Source organism: Vanessa atalanta, chromosome W, assembly GCF_905147765.1.
Source record: "Vanessa atalanta chromosome W, ilVanAtal1.2, whole genome shotgun sequence".
NCBI classification, from domain to species: domain Eukaryota; kingdom Metazoa; phylum Arthropoda; class Insecta; order Lepidoptera; family Nymphalidae; genus Vanessa; species Vanessa atalanta.
The window spans coordinates 36,142-48,839 of NC_061901.1; the positions used below are offsets into that span (position 1 = coordinate 36,142).

The 12,698-nt window shown below is 57.5% G+C and overlaps 1 protein-coding gene across 1 annotated transcript; it reads right to left on the reverse strand.

Moving 5' to 3' along the window:
• Positions 1–11,382: 11,382 nt before the first annotated feature.
• LOC125075671 lies at positions 11,383–11,769 on the reverse strand (the record flags this gene model as incomplete). Its single annotated transcript, XM_047687382.1, has 1 exon — positions 11,383–11,769. A coding segment is annotated over exon 1 (387 nt), but the record flags the coding sequence as incomplete, so codon positions are not given.
• Positions 11,770–12,698: the final 929 nt, after the last annotated feature.

Consider the following 12,698-nt stretch of genomic DNA (forward strand, 5'->3'; position numbering starts at 1 on the left):
GTGGATTACATTTAAAAGAAAAATGCCCTGAATGGATAGCCGGAGCAGCATCACGCTGCATAAACTGCACCAGTGCAAAACTGGAAGACGTTGAGCACAACGCTTTCAGTGACCAGTGCCCGATACGGAGAAGGTGGGAGGCACTAGCTAGGGCTAAGATAGCCTACTGCTAAGGTGGTCCCCAGCCGTTCCAGGGTAGGCAACCTCATCAGGAAATATGCAGTAGCCCAAGCTAACCTCCAGCGTAAGGAACTGGCAACCAACGAACTCATGATTGAGGCCAGTGAACATAAAATCGCATTTGCGTTGGTCCAGGAGCCATATGTGGGCGGCGTGAGAAGAATGAAGGAATACCGTGGTGCAAGAGTCTTCCAGAACGCAGTCATAGGAGATGGGACTGTGAAGGCAGCCGTAGTCGTCTTTGACGACGACCTGGATGTCATCCAGTGCCCGAAACTTACAAACAACAATATAGTTGTAGTAAGGATCCGAACCAGCGCCTGGGAAATCGTAGCGGTATCCTTCTACTTCGAACCGGATCAGCCCATATGGCCATACTTGGACCAAATAAAGAACATCAGAGAGGAGCTGGGCCCCACAAAACTACTGATCGGAGGAGACTGCAACGCAAAGAGCACCTGGTGGGGTAGCACCATAGAGGACCACAGGGGAGAAGAAATGTCCGGGACCCTGGAAGAGTCCGAATTACAGGTACTCAACGTTGGGAATACACCCACGTTCGACACTATACGAGGGAACAGAAGGTTCACCAGTATAGTGGATATAACTGCATGCTCATTAGACCTGCTGGAATTGATCGAAGACTGGAGGGTAGACCAAACCACCACCAGCTCCGACCACAGTACCATATTGTTTAACATCAAAATGCAAAAAAGTAAGGGTATAAACATCGTAAGAACTACAAGAATTTACAACACGAAAAAAGCCAATTGGCACCTCTTTGGAGATATTCTAGCGCAGGCAAAGTTAGAAAAAGAAATAAACCAAGAGAATATAAAAAGAATATGCAACAAAGAGGATCTAAAGCACGTAGTAAACAAGTATATACAGGCAATAACGACAGCCTGTAACAAAAGTATACCCTTACAGAAAAATAGAACAGTACTTACCATCCCGTGGTGGAGCGAAGAGTTATCCCAACTCAAGAAGACAGTGGTGAGATACAGACGCAGGATAAAGAACGCCGCGAAATCGAGAAGAGAGCATGTAGTCGAAGAGTACCTGAAAAAGAAAGAAGAATATGAGTGCCAAGCCAAGAAAGCCCAAATAAAAAGTTGGAAAAATTTCTGTGAGAAACAGGATAGGGAAGGAGTATGGGATGGAGTTTATAGAATCTTAAGAAAAACCACCAGGAGACAAGAAGACTTGACCCTAACCAAATACGGAGCACACCTGAACCCCAAAGAGTCGGCTGACTTGCTAGCTGAGACGTTCTACCCCGAAGATCTCGCTAGCGTAGACAATGTCCACCATCGCCGCACCAGAGAGGCGGCAGAGCGAATAAACGACAGGCAGGATGCTGAGCATCACGACCCGCCGTTTATTATGCTGGAACTAAAGACCGCGATCGGAGGATTTAATCCAAAGAAGGCTCCAGGTGCGGATGGTTTCACCGCGGACATATGCGGTCGAGCTATACACCAGGACCCGGACGCCTTCCTTGCCCTGTACAATAAGTGCCTAGAAATAGGATACTTCCCGGACACCTGGAAGGAAGCCACAGTGGTGGCATTGAGAAAACCGGGCAAGGAAGATTACACGAACCCCAAATCATATAGACCAATAGGCCTGCTGCCAGTTTTGGGGAAGGTCCTGGAAAAGATGATAGTAGCAAGGATGAAATGGCAGCTAATACCGCGTTTCAGTACTCGCCAGTTCGGATTCATGCCCCAGAAGAGCACCGAGGACGCCCTCTATACCCTGATACACCACATAAAGGGGCAGATAAAGCTCAAAAAGCTTGTCGCCCTGGTGTCACTAGATATAGAGGGAGCCTTCGACAGCGCATGGTGGCCAGCAATCAGAATTCGACTGGCTGAGGAAAAAGTACCGGTAAATATCAGGAGGCTACTAGATAGTTATCTCGACAACAGAAAAGTCAGACTCAGATACGCTGGGGAAGAAACGATAAGAGCTACAAATAAAGGATGTGTGCAAGGGTCAATAGGTGGCCCTATCCTGTGGAACCTCCTGTTAGACCCACTATTGCAGGAAATGGCAAAAAAGAAGTACTTTTGTCAAGCCTTCGCAGACGATATAGTGATGGTATTCGCGGAAGATACGGCTCTCGAGATAGAAAGACAGGCCGGTGACGCCCTGAGTTTTGCTCACGAATGGGGTGTAGCAAATAAACTAAAATTTGCACCGCAAAAGACCTGCGCAATGACAATTACCAATAAAATAAAATATGACACCCCACGTTTGAGCATGGCCGGGGTGGACATCGGCATGACCGAAGAGATTAAAATCCTGGGGCTCATTATAGATAGAAAGCTTACTTTTAATACACACGTCGCAAGCATATGTGCCAAAGGCGCAGATTTTTACAAGAAATTATCGAAAGCCGCAAGGGTTAGCTGGGGGCTACACCCAGAGATAATTAAAACAATTTATACGGCTGCAATAGAGCCAGTCATAATTTATGCAGCAGCGGCGTGGGCGCCTGCGGCGGGGAAACTTGGAGTCCAAAAATATTTGAACGCGGTCCAGAGAGGTTTCGCCCAGAAGCTCTGTAGATCCTACCGCACAGTCTCTCTGAACGCGGCACTACTACTGGCCGGGATACTGCCTCTCGACCTGAGAGTAAAGGAAGCAGCCGCCCTTTATGAAGCACGGAGAGGGTCATCCCGCTCAGTACTAGGCGATCGAGAGACCGAACGAGCGGCTGGATTTGCGGACGCTCCTCATCCGGCGATGCAGATGGACCTGGAGATCCGAAGTCTTTCGGACCAGAACCAGGTAGACCTGAACAATGTGCAGCAGGTGCGAATATTCACCGACGGGAGCAAGATTGGCGGCCGGGTCGGGGCAGCATTATCCGTATGGAATAATGAGGTCGAGACCAAGGCAGTCAAACTTAGCCTACCCGCGTACTGCACAGTCTACCAGGCGGAACTCCTGGCCATCTGCAGAGCCACAGGCGAAATCCTCAAGAACGGGGGGAGTTCCTTTGGTCTGTACAGTGACTCCAGAGCAGCGCTGGAGACCGTAACGGGCCAATGGAACCTTCACCCGTTAGCGGTGGAGATCAGACGCAACTTACATCGGGCTTTGGTACAAAACAAGATGGTGTTCTTGTTTTGGATCAAAGCCCACGCGGGTCTCCCCGGGAACGAACGCGCCGACTGCCTGGCGAAGGAAGCAGCGCTCTCGAGCCGGAGAAAGCCGGACTACGACCAGGTTCCGGTTTCATTCGTCAAGAGGAACATTCGTGAGAAGACTCTCGATGAATGGAACCGGCGATACCAGTCGGGAGGGACGGCTTCCGTAACGAGAGCGTTCTTTCCGGACGCGGTTAAGGCATATAAAATAATTAGGAAAATCAAACTCCAGGGATACCTAACGCAGATGCTCACGGGACATGGTGGGTTCTCCGAATACTTGCACCGTTTCAAGTGTAAGGAGAACCCATCATGTCTATGCGATCCACAAGCGGTGGAATCCACGCTGCATTGCCTACTAGAGTGCCCTATCCACCAAACTGACAAATATAATCTAGAACAAAAAACGGGGGTGAAACTAGAAAGGAGTAGCCTACCGGAATTACTGGAGGATAAAGAGCACAGGAAAGATTTCATGGACTATTGCAATAAAATATGTAAAATTGTAAATATTAGGAATAGTTAGTTTTAGTAAATTGCCGTTAATGTGTAATTGTAAAATATAAAATATGTTTGTGAAGTAGGTATAAGTTTTAATTGTATATAAAACATGTAAATAAAGGCCCTGAATATACATCAGGGGAAAACGGGAGGAACAAATAAGACTAGAATTGACTTTTGATGACAAACGGGGTTTTTAGCCGGTAAGAGTCCGGCACTGCCTGGGCCATCCATTCCCAGGCGTCCATGAGGGATTTTCCCCGTTTGTCCTAACGTAACTTTTAGCGAAAAAATAGAGGGAGCAAAGTTTTAAAAAAAAAAAAAAAACCTAAGCTAACCTAACCTAACCTAACCTTTTTTTTTTTTTTTTTAGTTTTACTAGGAGGAAATGCATTGACGCATTCCGCCCGGCCGACAGGGGGGTTGACCGGGACGGATATGTGGGACTCCCGGGGCAGAAGGCCCCGTCCTACCCACTAAAACCTCCTAGGATTTCCGCCTCTCCGCAAGGCGACAGGGCTACGGGAACGCACGTGGCTCACCACCGCGGCCCTGCCAGCGGCCGTCGCTGTAAAGGGGCGACTCGCCACGAAAGGCACGCCAGGGTGTTTCGGCGCACCTTCCGTCTCCGCCTCCATAAGAACCGCGACGGACTCCCCCCGAGTCCGCCGCTGGAGGCTAGGCGGCGACGGATGTAAAGTTCCGCCGCCGTCCACACTGTATGTCACGTCCGGTTACTGCATCCGGCCTAGGTGGTCACGGCGCCGTCGACCAGGTCTCCGTCGACGTATTGGAAGCGAATCGGGATCGTCCTCCCGCTGTCGCTCCGCCTCTTCCTTCGCGGACATTACGGCCTCACTGAAGACCCGTAATGCCGCCCACGCCTCTTCGCTCGCGACCACCTTTCGAATAATGGCCGGAAGCGATATGTCCAATCCAATGGCCGTGGACAGGGCTGCGCGAGGCTCCGCCCAGGCTGGGCACTCTGCGCGCGTATGCTCGGCCGTGTCCACGGCTCCGTCGTCGCAATGAAGACATACCACCGACGCCTCTCTCCCGACCACTTCGCACAGGTATTTGGCGAAGCAGCCGTGACCGGTTATGAGCTGCGTCAGGTGGTACGTCAGTGGGCCGTGTTTGCGATCGACCCACTCTCTCAAGACCGGGCGAATCGCCGCCACGAGTTCCCCACCGGCATCTGGAAATCGTAGCCGATCCTCCCACTTCTCCATTAGGCGGTGTTTTGCCTCATCTCTCCACCGTTGTATCTCGCCCGGATGGGGTCGAGTTCCTCCTGCTCTTGCAGCCTTGGCTCGCCAGTAGACGCTCGAGTTGATCTCGGCCTCGAGGTCCCATGGCGGGCTTCCGGACAGCAAGCCGGCCGCGGTGTATGACACCGTCCGGTACGCCCGAGCCGCCCTGAGCGTCATCGCCCGCTGCGGACGTCGCAGCGCGGTGACGTTGCGAGCGCTCAGAGCGTCCGCCCATATCGGCGCGCCGTATAGTGCCATCGAACGCACCACGCCGGTGTAGAGTCGTCTGCAGGAACTCCCCGGTCCTCCGACGTTGGGTAAGATGCGCCCCAACGCTCCGGCTGCAGCCACCAGTCTTGGGGCCAAGCGCCGGAAATGCTCCTCGAACCTCCACCTGCCATCGAGGACGAGTCCCAGGTACTTCATCGTCGACCCGATGGTGATGGAAGTTCCGCCGACAGTTATCGTCAACCCTTGAGGTGGCGCGTTCCGAGGTCCATGGAAGATTAGGGCCTCAGACTTGTGCAAGGCCACCTCGAGGCCCAGAGCACGAATGCGGTGGACCGCATGTGCCACTCCCGCAGTGGCGAGATATGCCGCCTCACGAGGGGTTCTGCCGCGGGCCGACACGAGGGTGTCGTCAGCGTAGCAGGTCACACTGACCCCCCGCAACGTGGCCCCGCGCAGCACCCAGTCGTAGCCGATGTTCCACAGTAACGGCCCCAAAACCGAGCCCTGTGGAACACCGCATGTCATCGCCCTCCTGCTGATACCATCCATCGTCGGGAACGCCACCGCCCTGCCGGAGAAGTAATCGGCGACGGTTCGCTGCAGGTAGTCCGGAACGTTGTGGTACCTGAGAGCTTCAAGCACCACTTCCCAGGGCAGAGTGTTGAAGGCGTTGGAAATATCCAACGATACTGCCAGCAACACCCCACCCCGAGAGACCTCCTCCTCTGCGAGCTCCCTCAGCCTGGCGACTGCGTCCAACGTGGAGCGGCCCCGGCGGAAGCCGAACTGTGAATCGCTCAGGCCCGGCACCATGCTGCCGACCAGACGAGCTGCGATTATACGCTCGAAGAGCTTGCCCGCCTCGTCGAGCAGCACGATGGGTCGGTAGGCCGACGGCTGATCGGGGGCTCGTCCCTCCTTGCGGATGAGTACGAGCCTTCCCGTTTTCCACCGGTTCGGAAACCTACCCTGTGCCAGGCAGGCGGAAAACAGCCGGCACGTGCCGTCGCCCAACTGCTCCAGCGCGATCGTCAGCGCGCGTCCCGGTATCCCGTCAGGCCCGGGGGCTGTCCTTTTCGAACGGAGCTTCAGGACAGCCGCGCACAACTCCGCCTCGGTAACCGGGGACGCTTGGCCCGCCATCTCTCCGACGTATTCCGGTTCCATCGCCGGTGGGACGAACGCTCCTCGCCGCGGGAAGAGCTCCTCCGTGATTCGTCCCAGAAGCTGCGGCTGGATGGTGGTGGTGAGTGGGGGTGTCCAGGGTCGGAGCTTCTGTCTCACGACCCGATACGGTCTCCCCCACGGATCTGCATCGAGTGAGGCGAGCCACTCCACCCACGCCGCTTCCTTCGCCTGCGCGATCGCCTTCCGGAGTGATACGCAAGCCTCCCTGTAGGAGGTGTACAGAGCCTCCTCCAGGTTGTGATCGCGTATCCGTCTCCTCCTGGACCTGGCGTATTGGCGACGGGCCGCAACGCACGCTCTCCGCAGCGTCCGCAGTTCCGGGCGCCACCAGTACACACGACGACGTGGAGTCTGAGACTGCACCCTCGGCATCGCCACATCGCAAATGCGGAACAGGGCGGCACCGAGTCGGTCAGCCTCTCGGTCGACCTGGACGACCGGATCGGAACCGGCGCACCAGGCCTCCACGATGGCCGCCTCCTTTGCCAACTGGCTGTCGAGGCGGCCCAGACTCCACCGCGGACCTTCTGACCGCTCAACAGCGGGCTGGACGACGGGAACCGCGGAGACATCGAATCGGATATATCTATGATCCGACAGAGTCTCCACCCCCGTCTCCACCCTCCAATCCCGAACACGGCGGGCTAGGGCGATGGACGCGAACGTTAAGTCCACGATCGACTCGCCCCGCTGCCGCACGCACGTGCTCTCCGATCCACTGTTGATCGTCGCGAGCCCCAGTGACACGGCCCACTCCTCTAGCACCTCTCCTCGGGCATCGGTCGCAGGGGAACCCCAAGCCGTGGATTTGGCATTGAAGTCCCCCGCGACTATCACCGGTCTCGGTGAAACCTGCCCGACCAAAGCCCCGACCTCAACGAGAAGTTGTTCGAACTCGGCGAGACTCCGGTTGGGAGAGGCGTAGACTCCTACGAACGCGTTACCGTGCACAATTGCGGCCACGCACCCTCTGCCTCTTGCGACCCAGTCGATCGCTGGGGAACCGGCGATAGCGGGAGCAACGATGGAAATTACTCCCTCGTGGTCGGATACCCAGTCGTCCCGTAAATGAACGACGTAGGGTTCCGCCACCACTGCCACTCCGATTTGCCACTCCGCCATGCTCTGGACTAGAAGGTCCTGGGCTCGGGCGGAGTGGTTCAAGTTGGCCTGGAGACAACGCAGGGCCATTAGTGTGCGGTCTCCATGGGCTCCTCAGTCCGTAGGGACACGGTGACGGGCCCTTTCGTCACCGCACCTCCCGTTCTTTTGACAGGGCGAGCTCTGCTGCCCTGGCACGCCTTACTGCCCAAGGCGTGCGTCGCCGGTTTACCGGCCGCTGAGCACAGGATGCAGTTCGCTTCAGCGGCGGTGCATTCGCGGGCCTTGTGGTCGGGTTGGCCGCAGCGGAAGCACAAACGGCTGCGGTCCACACCCCTGTCACAAGCGGCCCCCATGTGCCCTCCCTCTTGACACCTGTAACAGCGGAGTGGCCTCGGCTCGAGCAATAACACCCGCGCCGAGATCCACCCCACTCTGACTCTGCCGGCCACAAGAACCTTCTTGGCCGCCGCGACTGGGCAGCTGAGCCACAGCGACCTGCAGCCGTTGGCGCTCCGGACGACCACGCCCGGCCTGATAGCGCCCTCGGAGCAACCTCCATCTTTGGCGACCGCTGCCACCACCTCCTCCGCCGTCACTGAGTCGTCCAGATCCACGACCCTGATCTCGACGCATTTCGTCGGTCGATGGATCTGGACCTCGTCCGGACTCAGGACGTCGCGGAGCTTCGCCGCAAGGGCGTCCGCCGACTTCTCCGCGTCGACGGTGCCCGGCGGGATTTCTAGCATCCGCGCTCCAGTGGCCGTTGTCCTGAAGCGCACCGCAGTCAAGCCGACCTCGCTCAGCTTGATGCGGCTCTTCGCTTGCTTCAGGACAGTTTCGTACTTCAATCCTTTCTCCTCAGCACCGGGCTTCAGGGTGATGGTGATCACCGCGGTGCGAGGAGAGCGAAGTTTCCTTCCGGGACGCCTTTCTTTCGACTTCTTTTCCGGCGCCTTAGGCTTCTTGGGCGGCTTATTCGGCTGTTGACGAACAACAGCCGCCCAAGATGCTCCGGAGCCGCCTGGCTTCGGCGCTGGTGGAGGAGCGGTCTTCTTGGCCGCAGCCGCTGCCGCCTCCTTGGCAGCCATGCTAGGGCGTTTCGTCTTCTTTTTTGGCTTTTTGTCAGCCTTCTCTACTACTTTGGCAGTGGGCGGCTCGACTGGTGCCGACACCCTTGCTGTATTGCTGCTAGCTGCAGCTTCTGCCGCCTTGCGGTCTGCAGCTAGCGGAGGCCGCAACCGAGGCTCCGGAAGGAGGCGGCGCTCGATGCCCTCCATCCGGGCGTTCAGCATGTTGCCGAACTGCTCTCGGCTGGACCGCAGCGCCTCCTCCATGATGCGCTTGAGACCTTCCTCGTTGTTATCCTGCGGTTTTCGGCGCATCTCGGCCACCTCTCTGCGCAGTTCGGCCAACTGGCCCGAAAGCTGTGCGTTAGCAGCTTCCAGGCGGGCCACCTCCTCTGACATGGTCAGAGCTCTAAGTTCCGCTACCGCACCTTTGATGGTGTCAGCGGCAGTCTTCAGAGCCCTGACGAAAGTACCCTTCAGGTTGCCCGACTTGTCGGCAACCTGGAGCACCACGTCTAACGCCTGCTGGACTGTCGTGTCCAAAGCGGCGGACGTCTTCGGTGCGTCCTCGGCATGCTCATCTGTCTGTCGGTTCGCTCTGCGGGCCGCTCTCTCTTCCAGCGCCAACTTGGCCGTTTCGTTGTAAACGGCCAACGCGTCCTCCGTTTGGAAGCGATCCGTCTTCGCCTTCGACTTCGCTTCGCGGAGCTCTTCCTGCGACTTCCCTATGCCCACGTATCTTCCATGGGTGGGCGGTCGGCCTCGCCCCCTCTTAGTGGCGGGTTTTAGCCACCTGCTCACTGAGGATTCCGAATTATCACCCAGCTGCACGCTCGCGTCGCTCTCAGAGCCAGAGCAGCTTTCCTCAGCGTGAGTCCGCTTCGCGCCCTTCTTCCTCTTCTGTGTCATCTCCTTGGGTGGTATGTCCCCCGACTCCACCGTCATCATGCTGCAGACCGACGAGTCCGACTCGGAGAGTCGCACAGGCCGGGCAGCTAGTCCTTCATTTAAGCCAAGGTCGTTGGTTTCAGCGCGCGCCATCGGGGCGCCCACCTCCACCGCCATATCAACAGTCATACGACTCGACACGCTGTCGGTATCCGACAACGCGCCCATCCTCTCCAGTCGTACCACAGGTATTTTTTTGGTATAATCGGTGTCCGTTATGCTCGCGGTATGGTCGTCGTGACAAATCGATCGTGCGACTTTGTCCCCCTCATATTTCGATATGGGACTGCCCGATCCGTGAAGCGGATCGGGGAGGGATTGACACCCTCCTGAGGAATAATTTTTTTTAGTAGCACTCATTTTAAAGATTTTTTGCCGGGGCTGCCGGCAGGAAGAAGGAAGGATAGGAGGAGGAAGGAATAAGGATGTGGAAGGGTGGGAAAGGAAACGCAGTCGGGACCGAAATACCCTTCGGCCATGCATCCCATCGCGCTGCGAGGCCACTTGGGATTCGGGGTGATTTTTTATCGAGGTTTTCTTCCTCAAACCAACAAAAGAAATTTACAAATTTATATACACCTACCTAATTAAGAAATAATCAAAATAAACATGAATTATGTATAATAACTACGACTATATATTTACAGATATACAACACCCTCATTTGCCACGAGGCCGCGCACACAGTCCACTCTGGTGATCAGAGAAGGACCGGGGCGACCCGTGACCTAACCGCCGCGTCAGTCTTAGCCGTGGCCGGCGAGTAAACTCGAGCCGGCCCCGTTGCCCAGGGTACGCCACGAGGAGGCGACTGACATGTACCCCAACCTAACCTAACCTAACCTAACCTAACCTAACCTTTTTTTTTTTTTTTTTTTTTTTTTTTTTTTTTTTTTTTTTTTTTTTTTTTTTTTCTCGCTGGAAAAACGCGTTACGCGCTTCCCCCACGTGATGGAAGGTGGGGGGGTGTGTGGGACTCCCCGGAGCCCTGGACGCCGAGTGCGCCCAGGTACGCCAGGTTTACCCACTAAAAAACCAGCGGTACCCTCTCCGTCTTTCGGCGGGCGCCACGGGATCGCTTGCGCATGCTACCGTGACGCCCTGACGGTCGGCCCGCCTATGCGGGCCTCCAACACCTAGAGGGGGTTCTCGGGGTACTGAGACCCCCCCTAGTCCCTGCGACGCCTATTGAGGCGGGGGGAGAAGGTGCGCGTAGCGCTTCTTCCTCCTCCCCGGTCGTCTTCGGCGGAGCGGGTCTGCAGCGGCATCCTCTTCCCGCTCCCGCTCCGCGGCTTCCTTCTGCGACATCACGCTTTCGCAGAAGGAGCGCATCTCCGACCAACACGTCTCACTACCGAGCATTTCGTTGACGATGCTCGGCAGCGAGAGGTCTCCGCCCATAGTCGCCGCAAGGGTGTGCCTCTGGGGCCCCCACGCAGCACACTCACTCAGGGTGTGGTGCGCCGTGTCGACTGGCGCACCACACTCGTGGCAGGAGGGTGACACCTCCCGCCGCGCTATCCCGTGCAGGTACTTACCGAAGCATCCGTGCCCGGTAAGTACCTGCGTCATCCTGAAGGTGAGTGTGCCCTTCTTCCTCTCGACCCAGCGACTCAAGTGGGGCCGGATCGCCTCCACTGTCGCCAGGCCCGCCGTGGGTGACCCCAGATCCTCCTGCCATCGGGCGATCAGGGCTCGCTGGGCTAGAGCCCTGATCCGCCCGACCTCCGCCGACCCTGGACGGTCGCCGCGGTTCCTCGCCTCGACCCGGAACCGGTACACTTCCGCGAGCACCTCCGCCTGGAGCTCCCAGGGCGGATCGCCCGCGAGAAGTGTCGCCGCAGCCCACGACACCGTACGGTACCCTCTGATGCCTCTCACCGCTATGACCCTCTGCGGCTTACGCAGCAGAGCCCGGTTGTCAGCGGTGAGGGCGTCGACCCAGATCGGGGCACCGTACAGCGCCATCGACCTCACTACGCCGGAATATAGACGCCGGCATAGCGATCCCGGCCCCCCCACATTCGGAAGGAGGCGGCCGAGAGCGGCGGCGGCGTTGATGAGCCTCGGGCCGAGATGGACAAAATGCTGCCCGAAGCTCCATCGACCGTCCAGGATGAGGCCCAGATACTTCATCTGGGCCTGCACCTTGATCACCGTCCCCCGGACGGTGATACTCGCCCCTCGTGGGGGTCCTTGCCGTGGACCGTGGAACAGGAGGGCCTCCGTTTTGGATATGGAGACCCTCAAGCCCAGCATTCCCATACGGTCCACGGTGAGAGCCGTTCCGACCTCGGCGAGGCGTGCCGCCTCCCGAAAGTCCCGCCCAGTCGCCGTGACGAGGGTGTCGTCAGCGTAGCACAACACCCCCATCCCGGGAAGGACGGGAGCTCGCAGGAGCCAGTCGAAACCGACGTTCCACAGGATTGGGCCGAGAACCGACCCCTGTGGAACGCCGCAGCCTACCCGACGCCGGACCAGCCTCCCATCGACCCCCGCCCAGAGGACCTCCCTGTCCTGGAGGTACGCCTCCAGCAGCCTCCTGAGATAGGTCGGCACCCCATGGTATCGGAGTGCCTCCCGTATCGTCTCGAAAGGGAGACTGTTGAAGGCGTTCGCCACGTCGAGCGACACCGCCAGGACGACTTGCCCCCGGGCCACCGCTTCCGTCGTCCGAGTCTTCAGGGCGTCCAGGGCGTCGACCGTCGACCGGCCCGCCCTGAACCCGTACTGAGCCTCTGAGAGACCCGGACCGACCTCCTCGAGGTGCTGAACGAGACGGGCTGCGAGGACCTTCTCGAAGAGTTTGCCCGTCTCGTTCAGCAGCACTATTGGCCTGTATGCCGAAGGGGAATCCATCGGCCGACCTTCCTTCGGCAACAGGACCAACTTTCCTTCCTTCCAAGGCTTCGGAAACTGCCCGCTGCACAGGCACTCGTCGAACAGCTCCCGAAGCCTTGCACCCAGGAATTCCAGGGCGTCGCACAGAACACGCCCTGGAACCCCGTCCGGACCCGGCGCCGTGTTCTTGGCCCTCAAGCGGCCGAGGGCCATCTCCATCTCCC